Source organism: Abramis brama (genome assembly GCF_963993115.1).
Source record: "Abramis brama genome assembly, chromosome: 8".
In the NCBI taxonomy this organism is placed as follows: Eukaryota; Metazoa; Chordata; class Actinopteri; order Cypriniformes; family Leuciscidae; genus Abramis; species Abramis brama.
In genome coordinates, this window is record NC_139970.1 from 8304944 (window position 1) to 8327105 (window position 22162).

The 22162-nt window shown below is 44.3% G+C and overlaps 1 protein-coding gene across 1 annotated transcript; it reads right to left on the minus strand.

The window, feature by feature from the left end:
* Positions 1-12236: 12236 nt before the first annotated feature.
* On the minus strand, positions 12237-21818 carry LOC311087823 (uncharacterized protein; the record flags this gene model as incomplete). The annotated part of the gene is made up of 6 exons (XM_084121294.1): positions 12237-12484; positions 12615-12716; positions 12927-13055; positions 13303-13419; positions 13478-13511; positions 21522-21818. 6 exons carry the CDS (start codon positions 21816-21818, stop codon positions 12294-12296), a joined length of 870 nt encoding a protein of 289 aa, XP_083977420.1. The 3' UTR covers positions 12237-12293.
* Between the last annotated feature and the right edge of the window lie 344 nt (positions 21819-22162).

Genomic DNA, 22162 nt, shown 5'->3' on the forward strand with positions numbered 1-22162 from the left:
TCTCTCTCTCTCTCTCTCTCTCTTTCTCTCTCTCTCTATATATATATATATAGAGAGAGAGAGAGAGAGAGAGAGACTCTCTCTCTCTATATATATATATATAGAGAGAGAGAGAGAGAGAGAGAGAGACAGCAGTTACATAATGTTTGCTGTAACTGCTCTATTAACAGTTATTATCAGTCACTTTAGTACATTTATTGAATCATCCTTAAGATTTGCACACCAGTACCTAAGTGCATTTCGTACAAACAGCAGAACACAATAGATTAGCCTACCATCAAACTCCTGTAACTTGCTCAAAATCCTTAGTACAATATCAAAGAACATATCCTTGTGTCATTGTTCACAAACAAGAATGTCAAAATGCTTAGTTTCAGATGTAAACTATGGCTACGATTTTGATGACAATGATTGAAAATACAAAATACTGCACTGTATCTGAATGACATATAAATTTAAACAGCACACATATACGCATTACTCTAGAGGAGACTGGACAGGATTCACATATGCACTTTTACTGTTGGTCTGACAAAAGATTACAGTACAGTGGCATTGTGATATAAAAAACAAGACTATCACACATATACTGTATGTACGTGTCTCTATCAAGTATATTTACTGTATAATGTATAATGCAAGTAGACTTCTGTAATAGCCTATAGCATTACAGTAAGTCTACAGTTTATGGTGAACAGTACAGTGCAGTAGAGTGAACACCTGTTCTGTCTACAAACGCTTGAATGATTGAAGACACACGGTTGTTCTCCCAACATTCGGCTGCACCCTTCAACCAGCCTCGGCCATAAGGTCATGAATGAGAACATGATCTACAATAATGGCACTTATTTCTTCTGAAACACACAATCTTAGCCTGTTCCTCTGTTTTACCTCCTTACCCTTCCACCACACATCCTTGCTCCTCTTCTTCTTCTCGGCTGTTCACCCTGTTGTTCTTCCTCTCTCAGAGTGTGTAACGTGTTGTGCTCTGTATGCATCCCAGATGAAGCTTCATGAGATGCACTCTGAGCTATTATAGAGAACTGGTTGATCATTGATTGATCTAATGCTTTACATTCCCCTTCATTAGTGAAATTCAGAACTCACCTCTGCAATTCAACAATTCAGGACAAAAAAAGTCTAATAGAATTGTATAGAAAATATGTTTGACAGTTTATGACAACTAGTTCAACCAATTCTGCATTTAATGACTTATGGAACTAATGCTATGTTTTGTGGGGTAAGACTATTCAACAGAGAACCAGTATAATACATTTTTATAAACATGACATAAGCAATTAATAATGTAAGAAACAGCATACATTTGCACATAATCAACTGCATGAATGTACTGCAATTTGTTCAAAAGAATGAGAAATTTCTTTTATGAGGTGCACAAGTAGATAATGTGGAGATTGAACAAGTAAGAATTTTAGTTGTGATCTGAGAAATGCACCAAAGCAACTGAGAAAAACTGTAATATAATTAATATAATAATATAGTATCATTAGAATTGTTGCTGTAACTGCTCTCCTTTATATAATATAATATAAAGAGAATGTTTGCAGTAACTGATCTCCTCTATATAATATAATAATATAATATAATATAATACAATATAAAGAGAATGTTTGCTGTAGCTGATCTCCTCTATATAATATAATATAATATACGTTAATATAAAGAGAATGTTTGCAGTAATTGCTCTCCTCTATATAATATAATATAATATAATATAATATAATATAATATAATATAATATAATATGAGAATGTTTGCAGTAACTGCTCTCCTCTATATAATATAATATAATATAATATAATATAATATAATATAATATAATATAATATAATATGAGAATGTTTGCAGTAACTGCTCTCCTCTATATAATATAATATAATATAATATAATATAATATAATATGAGAATGTTTGCAGTAACTGCTCTCCTCTATATAATATAATATAATATAATATAAAGAGAATGTTTGCAGTAACTGATCTCCTCTATATAATACAATATAATATAATATAATATAAAGAGAATGTTTGCAGTAACTGCTCTCCTCTATATAATATAATATAATATAATATAATATAATGTAAAGAGAATGTTTGCAGTAACTGCTCTCCTCTATATAATACAATAAATATAATATAATATAATATAATATAATATAATATAATATAATATAATATAATATAATATAATATAAAGAGAATGTTTGCAGTAACTGCTCTCCTCTATATAATATAATATAATATAAAGAGAATGTTTGCTGTAACTGATCTCCTCTATATAATATAATATAATATAATATAATATAATATAATATAATATAATATAATATAATATAATATAATATAATAAGAATGTTTGCTGTAAGTGAATGTGTTGCTGTGGTAACGGACTCCAGCTCGGTGGGTGGGGGAGGGGCGGCGGCCGCTCAGGGAAATCGCTCATAATATGACAGGGAACGGCAGAGCGCAAAGTAGGAGAAAACACTTAAAACAAATAAAATCACTCATAAAAGCAAGCGATTTTTGCATGTTTTCACATCTTTTTGTGGCTTGTGTATTTTTATTGAACAAACTCAGATGAATAAATCATCACACATATTGACAGATTTAAACAATTGTCCCTCGATCCGCTTTTGGAAGGAAATATGTACTTTTTAAATTCACATGACGTAATGTGCCTGTCCCTTCCCCGCTTCAAACTCGTTCCTATATGATTAACAAACTCCTATGTAAGTTACTGTACGTGCTGTAACGTATAGTCTCTGTATAGGGTGCGGGGCAGCAGCGCGATCTTCACACACACACAGAGCAGACTCTGATGCGAGCGCAAAACTGCGAGGATTAAAGTTTAGAAACATGCTCATATAAATCGCGAGAGCTCCAGCTCAGGGCAAATTAGTCTATTTTTATTTAAATACTAATTATTGGGAATTTATCTATAATTTTCTGTCAATTCATTCATTAATCATGATTTTTTTTGCCTCCGCCATGTTTGTTGATGACGTATTGGCGTCTGATTGGTCATTTTAAGCCTGGACACCATTTTAGAGCATGCTGAATGCCACTGTATAGTCAAACAAATGAGGACATACAAAATGTCCTCAATTTTTTGGGTGGTCCTCAGTTTACCAGTGTGTATTCTGGTGAATGTACCCAAAAGTGATATAAGTAAGTGCACACACACACACACACACACATACATATATATTTTTTTCATCTGGGCAGTTTTGAGGTTAATTGATATCATTTTTATCTTTTTTTTTTTTTCTCTGGAAAACGGTGATCTGTGCTTATCTGCCACCATTGAGGTCACCGAGGTTTGGACCTCTGTGTTTTTCCATGAAAAGCTATGTAATGTAATTCATAACTGTCAATGTGATGAGACAACGAACATTAACAAAGATGGTTTTCTCATATTAGGCATAACATTCATGATGAATGTGTACATATTGTGAATTACTTTTCCTGCTATAGCCTTTAATTCCCTTATGCCTAATTCACACTACAGGATTTTAAGCCCGATTTGCAAATTAACGAGCTCACCGACAGGTCGGGCTGTAATCGCGTGCAAATCTGCGGGTGATCCGCGCTCGCCAATCTTTAAGTGTGAAATACTTAATGACGCATCAAAAACGCTCGCTGACACATCGCCGACGCCAGAAAAATATCTAGCATGCCAAATATCTGGAATTGTCGGCCGACTCGATAGCCTGTGCGTGTCGCGACGAGCAACAGCCAATGATCATCTTGTTAGGACATTACAAAAGCCCTTTGTATTTGTAACCATCGTTGCCAAACCACATCAGGCAGCTGCTTTTTCATTATAATGTTTTACTCACTTCCAACTCTCTCTGACAGACAATCCCTGCTGCCCGCGTGTGCTTATCCATCCGTTCACCCTTTTTTTTTTTTTTTTTTTTTTTTCGGGGTTCTAAACAGATCATTGCACAAACAATATATATATATATATATATATATATATATGTTTGTATATATGTGTGTGTGTGTGTGTATATATATATATATATATATATATATATAAATATATGGGGTGTGCCGGTTTCAGAATTGGTGTGACGGTTATGACATGAGTCAAATGACAAAACTCATCAGTTATTATATTGCCTATTTGCTTTTTATTTATTAAATACATGCAATTGGTTGATGAAACATTTATTAAAATTAAGATACAATTTGTACAAAACGAAATTCGCTTTAAATAAATGCTTTCTACAAAGCAAAACTTAATGAAGTGGTAAAAATCATGTCTCACGATTTACAAAACAAAACTTTATTAAGTGGTAAAAAACCAATATATTGCGCATCTTATGATCCTATCTTTCATTACAATTGTTTTTGAGCTAAAATGTAATACACATCATATATACACACTGTATATGTTTCTTTTATCAAACATGTTTGGGGCCAGTCAAGGGGTAATTAAACTGCACGATCAGTTATCGGTAATGATACGTTGTTTATTATTGCTAATGTTTATTATTGGAAATGTTTTTCATTTGTTTAATAAATCTCATAATGATGGATGGCACATCACTATATCATAGTCATAGCTTTTATTTCTATCTCAAATGATTGGCGGTCGGTCAGGGGGTAGGCCTACTTTGCAAAGAATCAAATACAGTTTGAAACGTAGACCAATAATAACACCCCTACTAACAAGGTACGTCCCCCGGACTTTTCGAACGTCCCCTTAGGTCCGCATTTGGTCCACTTTGTAAAGTTCGACGGACATTCCGATGACGTCCGCATTTGGTCCGCTTTATAACGTTCGCTGACGGACATTCTGATGACGTCGGCAATTGGTCCACTCTGTAACGTTCGCTGACGGACGTTCTGAGGACATTGTCTGGGCCAGTTTGCGAACGTCCCTATTTAGTCCCTCACCTGCCATTTCCATGACAACACTTGCAAAATCCAGTCGCACATGCGTTTTCTTTTATCATCAGACCTGACACCTTGCAACTCAGACAAAAGAATAATTAACTTTATATATAGCCTAACGTTGTGTACGAGGCGCACGCACACGCACCATACGTTCATTACTAGGTAACCAACAACATCGCGCGAACGCGCTGGGTTTGTGCTGGTGTAATGCATTGGTCAAAAAAAGTCAGCGTTAGTTTTTTTTTCTTTTTTTTTTCTGACAGACCAGCCCATGAAACAATTAGATCAGCGGCCCATTGTGTAATGACGAAGTAGAGGCAGTCGGATCCATCTGCAAAACTTTATTGAAGCAGGTAACGAAACAAGGTAGCACTGAGCATTAAACTCCAAGGAAACACGTAGCAACATGCAGCGTGGCAAAACAACACTTCACAAAGAAACAAAGAACAAGGCAGTCCAGATATAGGGTGGATAACGATTAACAGGTGGATGTGATGATGCTGAGTGGCAAAACCAAACAGGGCTGGGAACTAATGATAGCAGGGGGGAAGGATGGGAATTGCAGTTCTAGAATTCAGGTGACAAGGAGCGAACGAGACCGGAGAGAGGTGAAGGCGCACGCTCAGTGACAGGCGCGCGCTCCGTGACAGAGCCCCCACCCTGCGAGCGGCTCCGGAAGCGAGGACCTGAACGACGACGGGGTCTTCCACGGGGTCTTGGAGCAGGACGATCTGGGTGAGTATGATGGTAGGTGGTAAGAAGAGCAGGGTCCAGGACGTCCTGAGACCTGACCCAGGAACGTTCCGCAGGGCCATAGCCCTCCCAGTCAATCAAGTATTGTAGTACCCCGCCGCGACGTCTGGAGTCCAGGATATCTCGGACCCGGTACGCCTCCTCGCCTCCAACCTCAATTGGGGGAGCCTGCATGGAACCGACCCCCTCCTGGACCTCCTCTCTCCTGGGAGCGGCAGCAAGTCTGAAAAGAGACACATGAAAGGTGGGTGAGATTCTATAATGTGCTGGGAGAGCCAAACGAAACGAGACCGGAGTGATCTGCCGAAGAATCTTGAAGGGTTTAATGAAGCGAGGGGATAACTTCTTGCTTGGGAGCCTTAAACGCAGATCCCGGGTGGAAAGCCACACCCACTGTCCGGGTCTATACCGAGGACCCTCACGTCTCCTTCGATCCGCATGAAGTCGAAAGTGGCGGATGGCACGTTGCAGATGGACATGAGCGGTATTCCAAGTGGCCTCGCTGCGTTGCAACCATGTATCCACCGCAGGGAGGTCTGACGGCTCTCCTGACCACGGGAAGAGAGGGGGTTGGAAACCTAAGACGCATTGGAAGGGCGTTAGACCAGTGGCAGGCTTTACCAGGGAATTTTGGGCGTACTCTGCCCAGACCAAGAATCGGCTCCAGTCCTGTTGGTTCTTGTAACAGTATGTCCGCAGAAATCGAATGAGGTCCTGGTTCAACCGTTCAACCTGACCGTTAGACTGCGGATGGTATCCGGAGGTGAGGCTGACGTTGATGTTGAGTTTGGAGCAGAGTCCATTCCAAACACGGGAAGTGAACTGAGGACCACGGTCGGAGACAATGTCCTTGGGGATGCCAAAAAGACGAAATACATGATTGAGAAGTTCCTCAGCAGTCTGCATGGCAGTAGGTAGACCCTTAAGGGGGATGAAACGACAGGACTTGGAGAAGCGATCCACGACTGACAGCACTGTGGTAAATCCCTGAGACGGAGGTAAATCTGTTACAAAATCCACAGCGATGTGGGACCACGGGCGTTGAGGAACTGGAAGTGGCTGTAAGAGACCGGCAGGTTTAAGGTGGGAAGATTTGACTGTGTTACAGGTGGAACATTGATGGATAAATTTGATAACATCAGCCCGGAGTGTGGACCACCAGAAGCGGTTGGAGACTAACTGTACAGTAGCAGAGATACCTGGATGTCCCGCGCAGGGTGTGCAGTGAACCCATTGAAGCACCCGCTCACGGAGCTCGAGAGGCACGAAAAGGCGGTCCACAGGACACTCGGGCGGTACAGGAAGAGCTTGTTGAGCCTCAGTGACCTCCGAGATAATATCCCACTGCACAGGTGCCACGATCAGAGTGGGAGGTAGGATGGGTTCTGGCTTGGTAATTTCGTTGAAATCCTCGAACTGACAAAACAGAGCATCAGCCTTCCCGTTCTTGGACCCAGGTCTGTACGTGATCCTGAAATTGAAACGAGAGAAAAATAGTGACCAGCGAGCCTGACGAGCATTCAAACGCTTGGCGGACCTGATGTACTCAAGGTTTCGGTGGTCTGTGAGGACGGTGAAAGGTTGACGTGCCCCCTCCAACCAGTTCCTCCATTCTTCCAAGGCAGCCTTCATGGCTAGAAGCTCCCGGTCACCCACCTCATAATTGCGCTCAGCCGAGCTTAACTTGCGGGAGTAAAAGGCGCAGGGAAACATTCTCGCGGGATTACCGTGACGTTGGGACAGAATCGCACCCACTCCAGTGTTCGAAGCGTCAACCTCCACGACGAACTCCCTCTCCGGGTCTGGATGATGGAGGATGGGTGCGGCCGTGAATCTCTCTTTCAGCTGATTAAACGCTGCAGTGCACTCAGAAGACCACCGGAAGCGCCTCCCGCCCTGGAGAAGAGATGTGAGAGGAGCCACAATGAGACTGAAGTTACGAATAAACCTCCGATAAAAGTTGGCAAAACCCAGAAATCGCTGTAATTCTTTCACAGAAGAAGGTTTAGGCCAGTCCACCACGGCTTTGACCTTGCTGTCATCCATGAGAACCCCCTCAGCGCTGATGACATATCCCAGGAAGGTGATCCGAGTCTGATGAAACTCGCACTTCTGAGTTTTAGCGTATAGCTGATTCTCAATCAAACGTTTGAGAACTGCACGCACGTCCCGTACATGAGCTTCGAGGGTCTCTGAAAAAATCTAAATATCATCAATATAAACGATAACCCTCTGATTCAGCATGTCCCGGAAGACCTCATTAACGAAAGACTGGAACACAGAAGGACTATTAGACAGCCCGAACGGCATTACCCGATATTCATAGTGGCCCGTGGTCGTAGAAAAGGCCGTTTTTTCGTCCATCTAGAGCGGCCACTGCCACATGAGACTCACAAGGAATGAGACAGATATTTTTAGACAAGGCAAACTCCAAATCGACAAAATTACCAGCGGCACCAGAGTCAATTAAAGCTCTTGTTTCACAACTATTTTCATTAAAATACAATGAAACTTCGAGGGTGAGAGAGCGGGGAGAATTAATCAAAGGACTCACCGCAGAAGTATCACTGGATCTGGATCTCACAGGACATGAAGCTCTCTGATGACCGGCTTGGCCACAGTACAGGCATAATTTATTCCGCATCCTTCTCTCACGTTCCTCCGTGGTGAGATGTGTGAAGCCGACCTGCATGGGCTCGTACTCCGTGCCGGAAGAAGGATGAGCGAAAAAACTGGATGTGAGAGGCATGCGTCGGGAGCGGATGAGGTTGTCGAGACGAATGGCAAGCTCCATAAGTTCTCCGAGGGACATCCCATCGTCGCGACAAGCCAATTCCCCTTGCAGATGCGTTTGCAGCCCCCTTCGATACAGCAGTTTAAGAGGTGCCTCTGTCCACCCCGTCTGTGCTGCCAGGGTGCAGAAGGAAAGCGTGTAGTCAGCCGCGGTGGAATTCCCTTGATTTAATATGAGGAGCTGTTCCCCTGGTTCCTTACCGCCCGCGGGATGTTCAAATACCTCTCTGAATTGAGACATAAACACGTTAAATGAGGGAAAGGTATGATGACCACCAGACCAGAGAGCAGTCGCCCACTCCAACGCCCTCCCGGTGAGCAGTGAGCAGATGAATGAAACGCGGGACGCGTCATTGGGATAAAGCTGGGGTTGCTGGCTGACGAATAATTCAAACTGCAAAAGAAATCCTCTACTGGCAGCTGGTGAGCCATTAAACTTCTCAGGTAGGGATAATTTGGGATTGCTTGAAGCCGTACTCACGCTTGAAGTGACGTGCACAGGTGCAGCGGGAGCTTGAGCTGAATTAGCGGCCGCGCTCTGCAGAGTGAGGGTATGAACGGACCTCACCAGTTCTTCGGTGAGATTCGTTAACTTGGCCAGCTGTTGTTGGTGTGCGATTAACACAGATGCCTGGGAATTAACCTCGGAAGCAAGACTCTGGAGGTCTGCTGGATCCTGTGGTGGTGAAGTGTTCTGTAATGACGAAGTAGAGGCAGTCGGATCCATCTGCAGAACTTTATTGAAGCAGGTAACGAAACAAGGTAGCACGGAGCATTAAACTCCAAGGAAACACGTAGCAACATGCAGCGTGGCAAAACAACACTTCACAAAGAAACAAAGAACAAGGCAGTCCAGATATAGGGTGGATAACGATTAACAGGTGGATGTGATGATGCTGAGTGGCAAAACCAAACAGGGCTGGGAACTAATGATAGCAGGGGGGAAGGATGGGAATTGCAGTTCTAGAATTCAGGTGACAAGGAGCGAACGAGACCGGAGAGAGGTGAAGGCGCGCGCTCAGTGACAGGCGCGCGCTCCGTGACACATTGGTTATTTTCTTGATTGACACTGGGCTGGCCCAATCACAACTTTAAACGAGTGAGCGAGCGTGCAGCAGTGTCAGTGTGTATCTGTCAAAATAGTCAGCGAGATGGAAAAGAAACGCAAGGAATGTGCAGAGAAATAGCGTGAAACAATAGAAACAGGCCCTTAAAGCAGACACTGTAAACTGTGTCAAAATATACAGTATGTTTTCTGCCCTTCATCAGCTCCTGTGATGATGATGATAGTGAGGAGGATCTGGATCAGGAGAGAGATGAGAAAGTGTAGAGTCCGCGGTAAGCAGAACTACTTTCAAAACACTTAGTAATGAGAACAGTTTGTAAAGCTGAGGCATTGCACTGTCCAACTCCATGTCTTTAAGGAACACCAAGTAATCACACAGCTTTCCCCTGTTACCCTGCAAGTCCTGATCTGAATACAGTACTTGAAGTTCAGACCTCAGTCTCTCTGAATCAAAGTGATGGCCATAAATTTTCAGGGCACATTGGAAGGCCTTCTCTGGAAATACTTGTCTCATGTCATCAAATTTCTCTGGATTGACTAATTCTAAGAAGAGCATACTTTCTAAATTTGAAAAACGTTGAGGAATCTGCTCCAAGATGTTATCAAGGATGGCCATGTACAGATTTCTGTAGCGCTCTTGGGGATCCTGCAATTGACAAATGCAAGAAGAGACTCAATTATTTTTTTTCAGTAATGAACATCCATCGCCCTCTGCTGGACAATATCAAAGTCCACATCAGTCTCAGAGAAGATTTGTTCATATATGTGCAACATGAACACAAACTCAAAATCCTCCAGTTTCCTCACAAAGCCTTTGACACAATCCAATGTATCATCATCCATTGTCGTATCTGCAATGATGTTATCAAATGTCTGCAGGAGGTCATCATAATTGTTTGCCACAGTGCTCACTATCCGTGATGTGAAATTCCATCAAATAGGAGCGTTTCTGGGCAACCTTGAACAGCCTGAAGACTCCAGAAAAGACGTCCTCTGTGGATTTTGAAAAAGATATAGCCATGTGCTGTTAAATATTGTCAGAGTCAATTTGCAATACCAGGATAAAGTGCTCGACACATATGCAGTGCTGGATGATGGCTCTGAGAAAACCATCCTGCTTTCATCTGTAGCACGCTGCCTGGGAGTACAGGGTCAAGCAGAAGACCTCACACTCCGTACTATCCACCAAGACATCAAGATACTGCCAGGCTCACGTGTGTCCTTTACGATCACTCCGTATGGATGGAGCTCAGCCAACCCTCCTGATTACACATTACAAACGACCCGGGCCACTAAAAGGTCACAGTGTTTTGATAAAGAGGAGGAGGGTTCCACCATCCCAGCTATCTGTCCTGCAAGGAGCCCTTCTACTACCCCAGAAATAATAGCTTCACTACGCGGCTGTACTATGGAGTCTATTTGAACAGTGACAACCTTAGGCTGACAAGCATCCTCTGATGAAATTAAGGGAAACTTCCTACCCATGACTGAACAACACTTTTCCCTCAAATCTATGATTGCCCCATACTTCCGCAGAAAATCCATCCCCAACAAAATATCAGGGGTAGATATGTCAGCTACAAACAAAACTCATTTAGTTTGCCAACGGCCTAGAATGTACATAGTACCCCTATTAGCTGCAGAAGCTTCCCCCACATAATCAAACAACTGACCCCCCCCCCCCCCCCCCCCCCCACACACACACACACACACACACACACACAATCGAACAACTGACACATAATCGAACAACCCCTAATTTGGTAACACTTTACTTGAAGGGGTGTGCATAAGACTGACATGACAGCTTCATAATCATGACATGATTGAGGATGAGGTTTTGTGCATGTTAATGACAATTGTCATTATTATGACATTTTTAATGCAAAGATGACATTATTAGAGATGTTTTTGTTATGACAACTTGACTTAAACCAATACATCATAACCAGTCAGTGTCTTTGTTATGACAACTTGACATTAACAAGAGAACATAACCTGTCATAAATATGTCATAAACATGACATAGCAGATTAATCATCAAACTTAAGAAACTACTTAGCTTTATGGGTTAAGATAACACAAGTCTGTGATTGTAGCGCCTCTTAGCGGTAAAAGGCAGCAAATGCACACCCACAATTTTTCCGCCGAGGGAACGGCGATTAACAAGTGTCATTAATGTGGGCCGTGGACAGAAGATCAATTTCCGAGGTCAGGATTTTTATTAAATAATACTTTCATTTTGGTTTGTTTTTTGTCAAACCCTATCATATACCCCCAGAACGCTTGAAATATACAACACGTGTTGCATGGGACCATTCTCTGACACTTCTGAATCTTTTAAAAAGCTTGATGCTGGTCACTATTCACTGCCATCATCTAGACGAGCAGAAGCAGATTTTTATTTCTTTTTTCTTTTTTTGTGGTCCGAAAAAAAAAAAAAAGAAGGACATATGGCATTAGAACAACACCAGGGTGAGTAAAAAAATAAATAATCAAATTTTAATTTGATGAACTATCCCTTTAATCGTTTTTTTAAGAAATAAAATATTTTTAATATTGCAGTATTATCTGACTTTTTTACAGAATGACAAGCTTTATTAATAATGACCTCAGGAACAAGGTAGTATTTTTTTTTTTTTTTTTTAATGTCATCAGAATTTCACAGCAAAAACATCACATCAGAACACCAACGATACAGAGAAAAGTTATTGATTACAGCATGTCTGATTGTAGAATGTGTCGAGCTGCTGGATTCAGTGCAGCAGGAAGTAGGAGAGCAGAGAACAGCAGAGGAACAGGAAGCTCTGGGTGACACTCTGAGCACCGTTACACAGGTTCCCCTCACAACATGAGAAGCTCCCAACATTTTTAACCAATGCCATGGCATCACACATATATTTAGAGACACAGCCTTTTACAACCGTTAACGGGCCATTAGAATTCTCTGATGAAAAGAAAGTAGAAAAACAAAGGCTGATTCAGTCTAAGCTGTACATTGGTATTTGCGATCTGTATCAAATGTTTAAACCTAAGAGAGTTTAAAAGATAATGATCTTCCTTTTCCAGATTCTCACCTAATATTGTAATGCAGCGGTCTTCGTCCCCTGCACAGCTCAATGTTTTTGAGCAGCTCTTTCCATCACAAGTGTAACATTTCTTTCCATTCGGGACGGGATCTACAGAAGGAAAACAAGTATTCTTTTATTTTATTTTCTGTACAAAATATCCAATGAAACAACACTCCTTTATCTGCTCCATTCAATCAGTTCATGACAGACAGACACACCCTGCATTTTATTTTCTGATTGAATGTCATTTGGAAGTAAAATGAGTGTTGACTTTACAGAAGATTTGCACATTGTCATTTAAGTATTTAAGTCCAGTACCTGGAGGATCTTGGCGGTTACACAGGTCTGTGTTACAGCAGGAAGTAGTCGTCCAATAATAGCCATAGTTTAAAGATTGACTTTGACAGTCAGATTCACAACCTTTAGCAAATTTAGAAGTACTGTCACCTAAAAAATATGAATGACACAGCAATTAAACTGGAAAATTGATTTATAAGTGTCAACATTTAGAACTTTTCTTATTTACATTTTTTATATACAGATCATAGCAGTCTGAGAGAAAACAAATTAAATAAATCTATGTAGATTATTTTGTGATTGAAATTGTTAATTCCATCAGAAAAACAAGTAATTGTTCTGTCACAGATCCAGTAAATAATAGCAGCATCTCCACTTTAAATCATATTGGACTTACCATCTTGTGCTACTCCTGTTGCACTCCAGCAAGAAGATCCAACTGGACATGTTGTAGCCGTTTGATCTGCACAAGAATCCGTCTGACCGCTGCACTCATAACACCTGAGAGAGTGTCCTTGAGTAATAAAAAAGAGAGAAAGAGACAATTATCAATCAATTATCTGTATTTGTACCCAGTAACATTACAAACGTTATTTGTCTTTGTACCTGCAGTGAAAAAAAGGAAAAGAAGAAAAACTGAGATTTGCAGATCCATCTTTGATCAGGAGGTGAATGAAATAATGTGCCCGTTTCAGCGCTCATTTTATAGTGTATCAAAAGGGGAAGTTATGTTATGAGAAAATTAAAGTTTAACAGAAGTAGACATTTCTTGAAACAGAAACTTAAGCTCACATAATTTATTTGCCACCTAAAGATAAAGGAAAGTTTAATGGGGATTTGCAAGAAATGTAGTCTACAGTGGGGGAAATAATGATTTGATCCCCTACTGATTTTGTTAATTCCCACTTACAAAGAAATGAAGGGTCTATAATTTTTATGGTAGGTTTATTTTAACGGATAGAGAAAATCAAGCAAATATATATATCCATATATAAAGGTTATACATTGATTTGCATTCAGTAAGTGAAATAAGTATTTTATCCCAAAGCAAAACATGCCTTAGTACTTTGTGGAGAAACCTTTGTTGGCAATTAGGAGTACTTTCTTAAAGCGACAGGACTAATCTGTGTTCCACATGGGCACATAACCAACCTGTGGGAGGCAGAATCCTTGCTGGTTGGTAGGGCATAAGTGGGCGAACTTACAAAATCATCAGGGGATCAAATAATTATTTCCCTCCACTGTACTTAAATCAACCTTCTTAAAGTGATAGTTCACCCAAAAACAGAAATGCTGTCATCTTTATTCACCCTCATTGCAGGAGCATAATTTTGTTTCAACACCAGAGCAGGTGTAGACAAGAATGTCTTTTAAAAGATTGAGGTGTTTTGTTGTTGGATGTAAGAATCCCAGCAAACACAGGACGTTGGCACAATGTACCCAACCTTCTAACAACATTTTAACAACATGGCCAAAAGGTTGCTATAACTACATTGTGTGGTGAAGGTTGTTACAGCGTTGTCACAATGTTGACACTGAACCACTGTTCAGGACCATTGCTTAAGTTTGCGACCAGGGTGTCTGGACAACCACTGGACGACATGTGTACTCGTCACTGCCCTGAAACGCGAATCAGCATTTTAAATTTCAAGCGACCGTTGGGCTGTCTCATTCTTCATCGAGCAAGGATACGTCCCCTAGTAAGAAAAGAGTATCACTTTATTGTATTTGAAATATATTCCCTTTTTCAACAGTACATTGCAAATATACTAACAAAAATGTTATCTTTAAATATATTCAAAGTATATTAGCATCATGCTTTTCCCTATTTTCACAATACAACTTTTAACACACTTTAAAATAATTGTACTTCAGTTTATTTTCTAAAAACATATAATTTGAAGTGAAAATGATTTACTTTGCATTACTTAAGTATTTATTTGCACTTTATAAAAAATATATTTTAGGTATATTTTAACTGTGTGCTGGAAATGATAATTGTAACAATGCATTGAAAGTAGTAGACTGGGTACAGTTGAGACACTTTTTGCGTTTTGATTTTTCACACAAAAATAGATACTGAAAAGAAGTGAATTTCCACATGGCATGCCACATGACATTTCATTAGCTTGTAGACAAAGATATTATCAATCAATAATACCCACAAGTAGTTTATATTTTCCACAATTACCTAATAAAAATAAGGTGATTTTTGTCTCAACCTTGTCTCAACTCATATGTGGTAGAGTTGAGACAGTGCATGGTACAGTTGAGACACCCATTTTTAATGATGTAAAGACAACTTACCATTCATTGTAAATATAAAAAATAAAGACAAATAAAGAAAATAACAATTGGGCAACATTTTTGTTTATTCAACCATTTATATTCATTCATTTTATTTAAATTAGCACTGGTTAAAATTTATAAAGCAGGAACAAGATATTAAACAATATTTATTAATAATACACAGTTTAAATATCACAAATATCAAATTTTATTTTCATTTGCGTCCTATGCTGGCTAATTACGACCTTTAATCTGTTATCATAACACTGAACAATTAAACAGTGTGTTTCCTAATAGAGCTCTATCGGGGGTACAGTTGGTACACGTGTGTCTCAACTATACCCCGCTGGCCACCTCGCACATTTCTCTAGATTTTGCAATTACCTTGCATGACACAATACCATGAAATATGCCAGTTTTTAGGGCACAGAATAAAGTTTGTGGTGATACCAGTTACTTTTAACAGTCATATAGGGATAATAAGCTATTCATTGTGGAGAGTGCATGGTGAAGTGAACGTCCTACTTTAGAAAAAAAACTTTACCCAATATTTTCGGATCGGAGATGCGTCCACTGTTCAAATTTCCCACAAACAAAGAGGACACTAATATGCATGTGCACAGCAAAAATCACAACTTGTGCTTGCTGCGAACGCAAGTTATTAAAGGTGTCTCAACTGTACCTATGTCTCAACTGTACCCAGTCTACCCTATACTTTCAAAATACATCATAGTATACAATAGCATTTTGTACAAAGTAGCCTATAGCTAAGTTTTATTTATCTAATAATGTACATTTGTTATTGAAGACAAAGAATGCAATTTGTTGTATTTGGAATAAGTAAAATGTATTAGTATTAATGAGCCTATACTTTTTACTCAACTATGTCACACCACGAAAGCCTCGTGGGCAAGTGCGCCGACATGTGCTTCAGGAGACCCGAGTGGACCTTTCCTCTCCCACCTCACTTCTTGTCTAGCTACTGTCCTATTCTAATAATAATAATAAAATAAAATATATTGTTATTCAAAGATCAACAGTCTGTCATTATTGTTTAGTCTGCCACAAAAAACCCCCACTAAAATCATGAACTCAAATGTCATTGTGAAAAAAAAAAACGTACTCGGTTACTAACGTAACCTCGGTTCTCTCTAGAAGAGGGAACGAGTACTGCGTTTGAAAAACGCTGCGGGAAAAGTCTCTTTTCACGAAACACTGAAGCAAAAAATTATCCTTTAATTTTCATATATGTAAAACACGTTGCGGCAGCAGCAGTCAGCTGAAGCGAGATGGCTTGTTCGCTCACTGGCTGCTCTGCGGCAACTGCATAAGCCTATCGAGCGAGGCCTGAAGTGACTTCCCGCCGAGACGGGCGTGGCTTACCTCTATAAAAGGAGCTCGAGAAGGCTGATTCACTTGATTTTGATCGCCGAAGCGAACCAGAGTGAACCAAACGCACGGCAGGGAACGCAGTACTCGTTCCCTCTTCTAGAGAGAACCGAGGTTACGTTAGTAACCGAGTACGTTCTCTTACGAGAGTTCTCTCGTACTGCGTTTGAAAAACGCTGCGGGAACCCCTTGCAAAACGCTGTGCGTGCTGGGATAAAAACACTGATCACCGGAAGCTATTTCAGGCATGCAGTGCATAATCACCAGATAGACTCACACAGAGTCAGGGAATAAGGGGGGGGGGAGCCTTAATTCCCTATACTGTAGCGTCCGCAGGCTTAACATGACCTCACAGGGAGAGTCTAAAGACAGGAGGGGTTTTCCTCCGTCCTTATATAGACATGTCCACAGACGCGAATATGACATCACATAGACAGGGTAGGGAGCCTGCACTAATGTGGGAAACGTGGGTCTTACACAGTTCTGCCCAATATAGTCGGTAGCGCATTGCGCCTGTAAATAGATTACACCGACAGAAGCTTAGCCTGTAAGGCGGGAACCTCTAGGTTATAAAACCTGATAAATGTAGACGGAGAGGCCCAGCCTGCCGCCGTACATATATCCTGCAAGGAAATCCCGCTGGACCAAGCCCACAAGGAGGCAACGCCTCTCGTAGAGTGCGCTCTAACTCCCAACGGGCATTGAATGCCCTTGGCAGTATAAGCCAGCGCTATGGCGTCAACTATCCATCTGGATAGACTTTGTTTCGAAACGGCCATTCCTTTGGAACGTCCGCTGAACGAGACAAAGAGCTGCTCTGTCTGTCTGAAGGCAGCAGAGCGGGACATATAAGTTCTTAAAGCCCTAACAGGGCAAAGAAAACTCGCGTCCCCCTCTTCACTCGACGCCGGCAGGGCAGCCAGGGAAATAACCTGAGCCCGAAAAGGCGTGTTGAGGGATTTCGGCACATAGCCGTGCTTAGGTTTGAGTATGACCTTAGAGTCATTAGGACCAAACTCCAAGCACGTCGGGCTCACAGAGAGCGCGTGCAGATCGCCTATGCGCTTCACTGAAGCGAGAGCCATCAAAAACACTGTTTTGAAAGACAAATGCTTGAGGCTGATAGACTGGATAGGCTCGAAAGGGGCACCTTTCATGGCCGCCAGGACCGTAGAAAGGTCCCACATAGGGACTGAAGGAGGTCTGGGTGGATTCAGTCTCCTAGCTCCCCTGAGGAAGCGGATGACTAAATCATTCCTTCCCAGTGACTGACCCAGCGTTGAACCGGAGAACGCTGAAATAGCCGCCACATACACTTTGAGCGTGGAAGGGGATCTGCCCTTATCCAACAGCTCTTGTAGGAAGGAGAGAACCTCCGTTACCTCACATTCGAGGGGTGAAAGGCTCCGAGCTGTACACCAGCCGGAGAAAACCGACCACTTTGAAGCGTAGAGCCGCCGGGTCGACGGCGCTCTAGCCTCAGTGATGGTATTCATGACTCCCTCTGCGAGACCAATGGGTATCCGTTAAGCGCCCACACATGAAGGGACCACAGTTCCGGGTGTGGGTGCCAGATCGAGCCCCTGGCCTGCGAGAGGAGATCTCTCCTCAACGGCACTGGCCATGGAGCGATGTCTGCTAACTGCATCAGAACTGCATGCCTGGTTCTTCCAGAACGGTGCCACTGGGCATTTTGTTTTCCTGACCCGTTCCATCACCTGTGGCAGGAGGGAGACGGGGGGAAAAGCGTATAGCGGGCAGCACGGCCACCTTTGGGACAGCGTGCTGTCGGTCTTTGAAAAGAACGCGGGGCAGTGAGCGTTTTCGTGGGACGCGAATAGGTCCACCTCCGCTTTGCCGAATCTCTCCCACAACAGCCGGACTGTTTGTGGGTGTAGAGACCATTCGCCTGGGGGAACGTTGTTCCTGGACAGTCTGTCTGGGCCCACATTCTGAAGCCCAGGTACATGCACTGCTCTCAGCGAGCGCAAGTTGTGCTGAGCCCATAGTAGGAGGTGTTTCGCCAGCCTGTACAGGGATATGGAATTCAGACCGCCCTGGCGATTTATGTAGGACACCACAGCCATGTTGTCCGAACGGACTATGACGTGTTGGTCCTTGATGTGGGGACAAAAACGCGTCAGTGCGTTGTGCACTGCCAGCATTTCTAGGCAGTTTATGTGTTGGAGCTTTTCTCGTTCCGACCATAGGCCGAAGAACGGTCTGCCCTCGAGCAGCGCTCCCCATCCCGAGGTGGATGCGTCTGTCGACACCATCCTCACCCTCGAGGAAGTCCCCAGGCTTACACCTGATCGGTACCAGTCGTCCGCCATCCAAGGCACCAGGGCTGTGACACAGTCCTGATCGACCTTGAGGCGTAATCGACCGGACACCCGCGCTTTCAACCAGAACTGCAGCGGGCGCATGCGGAGCAAGCCCAGCCGGAGAACTGACGATGCTGAGGCCATGAGACCCAGCATCCTTTGAAATTTCCTGAGCGGGGTGAAAGCGCCGCGGCGGAAAGACTTCGCCGCGCGCTGAATGTTCAGCACGCGCTGTGGCGACAGCCGCGCTGTCATAGACTGTGAGTCCAGAACTATACCCAGAAACGAAATCGTTTGACTGGGGTTCAGTGAACTCTTCGCCCAATTGACCGTGATACCAAGATTCTCGAGGTGATCGAGTAAAATGGCTCTGTGCTCTACGAGCTGAGATCGTGATTGGGCTAGGATCAACCAGTCATCCAAATAGTTCAGCACTCGCATGCCTCTGAGTCTGAGAGGAGCGAGCGCTGCGTCCATGCATTTCGTAAATGTACGAGGTGCCAGGGACAAGCCGAAAGGCAGGACTGCATACTGGTATGTCTGACCCTCGAAGGCGAATCTCAAGTATCGCCTGTGATGTGACGCTATCTGTATTTGAAAATACGCGTCCTTCAGATCTATCGACATGAACCAGTCTTCTCGGCGAACATGCGCGAGAATTTTGCTGGTCGTGAGCATTTTGAAACGGCGTTTCACTAACACTCTGTTCAGCCGTCTTAGATCCAGAATGGGTCTGATACCGCCGTCCTTTTTGGGGACTAGAAAGTATCTGCTGTATATCCCCTGTTCGCTTTGAGCTCGGGGAACACGCTCCATCGCCCCTTTGCTTATCAGTTTTGATACTTCGACGCGAAGTATGTGGGCTACTTTCAACGGTACCGAAGTTTCGACGCGCTCTGTGAAGCGTGGAGGGCGTCAATAAAACTGTAGCGAGAAGCCTCTCTTTATAATGCCTAAGACCCAGTCCGAAACCCCTGGAAGCGCTGCCCATGCATCTGCATGGTTGGCTAAGGGCCGAATACAGAGCGCGCTCTGTTCGCCGTGCGACAGAGGTGCTACGGGGCTCACAAACGTAGGCGTTATGCCTGTGGCATTTGAGGCGGGGGGCGCGCTTAATACAGCGGGCGGAACGCTCGTCCTCGACCTTACAACAGTGTTTGGCTGAGTGAGGGAGGGCTGCGAGAGTCCCGTGGGACTCATGTGTGCGAGTAGATGTGGGCTGGGAGTGGGCACATTTACTGCTTTGGGCGCGCTGCCTGTCTCGTTTTTACAGAGAGCCTGTGATCTGATAGACATAGTGTTCGTGGGCACTGGGTAGTGGGCACTTTTACTATGTTGGAAGCGCAATCGACCTGAGTCGATTTTATTTTCGCGAGCCCTAAGTGTAGGGCTGTGCTTGTGTGTAGGGATGGGCACTGAGGAGTGGGCATCGACACTAAATTTATAGCACCATCGGCCGTGGCCGGGACACCAGAAATCACACTCTTTTCGGGATATATCTGGGTAGCCGTAAAAACGGCTTTTGAGTGCAGGCAAGCGGGCACTTGTACGGGCTTGCGCTTTGCAGAAAACGCTGGAACAGCCGCAAATCTTGGGGCTGAAACAGCGAGGCGCTTGGGTGAGAGGCCGGCCGCAACGGGACTCACACACCTGCGCTTTCCTAGGCGTGCTAGGACTTCTTCGGGACCTCTGGTTTCACCGCAATCCTCGGTCGCGGCCCGCGCGCGGGGCGCCGGGCGCTCGATCGAGAGCGGGGTCTCGAGCTGCGCTGTTGTGGCTGCTGCGAAGAGGAGGCCGAAGGCGGGGGCTGAGGCTGAGAGGTCCGCGGGGTCCGTTTATCACGACTCGTCGCAGAACCAGAGCGCTTCGGTAGGAAGTGCTTGAAGGCTTGGGACGCTTTCTGGGCTTCGGTAAATCTCTCCACGAACTCGGAGAGAGAAGAACCAAAGAGGCCAGCGGAAGACAGCGGGGCGTCGAGAAACGCGGTGCGCTCGGAATCGGCCATCTCCGTGAGCGTCAGCCATAAGTGCCTCTCAGCGACAGTGGCGGAAGCCATACACCGTCCCATGGCTTGTGCGGCAGCCTTGGTGGCTCGGAGCGTAAGGTCCGAAGCACTCCTCAAATCCGCAATACAGACAGCATCAGGCCCAATCTCATCCAACTTACGGAGGAGAACTCCCTGGAAAATCTGTAAGGTAGCCATGGTGTGTAGCGCTGACGCGGCTTGCCCAGCGGCGGAGAATATTCGCGCGAGCAGCGTCGACGTCATGCGGCAGGCTCTTGAAGGCAACACCGGTTTAGTCCGCCGTCCAGCAGAGGGCGGGCAAAGATGGGTCGCTATCGCCTGTTCCACCGGCGGCAGAGAGAGGTAGCCTCGGTCTTTCGCATTATCCAGCGAGGAAAATGCAGGCGACACAGATGAGCGCGTTCGCGCAGAGTAGGGCGCGTTCCAGGCCTTCGCAACTTCTTCATGTAACTCAGGAAGAAAAGTAGCGGGCTTTGATTCCGGAGAAGTGCGCTCACCGGGGAGGAAGCTACCATCAAGCCGGGTGCGAGAGGGGGGCTCCGGTGCAGACCACTCGAGGCAGAGGCTCGCCGCGGCCAACGCGAGTACTCGCATGAGCTCCGTCTCGATGCCGGCTCTCGCTGAGGGCTTTCGGGCAGGAGGTGCGGGATCCTCAGAGCTCGCCCAATCCTCGCTGCCTGAAGCCAGGAGAGAACAGGAATCCTTTTCCCCCGACGCGGCCTCTGAAACAACTTCCTCTGATGAAGCGGCGGCAGACTGCGGGCGCTGAGCATCAGGAAGTGATTCGAGCGAGGCCGGCGAAGCTGGCGGGCGAACCGGCGAGCTTGGTCGGGCTGGAGCGGGTTCCGGAACCCGCTGCGAACGCCGCTTCTTACGGCGCGGCATCGCGGCGGTGAATGCAGGCTTCGAGAAGGATGCCAGGCGGGTCCTCAGAGCCACCATGGGCAAAAGCTCGCAGTGAGGGCAGCCGCCGTCAGCGAGCGCGAGCGCTGCATGGTCCTCACCGAGGCAGGAAACACAGATGACGTGGTTGTCTCCCTCGGCGAGTGGGGCTCTGCACGAGCCGCAGGAAGGCATCTTTAGAAAGACGCCGCTCTTTTAGGGGGTGAGTGTACAAGAGAACACTCACACACACACACAAAACAGAGCAAGCAGAAAAGGATATAGGCGTCGGAAAGCGCAGCAGGTACGGCTGTAGAAGGCGGCGTTGGCCAGCGGCTTCGAGGGCT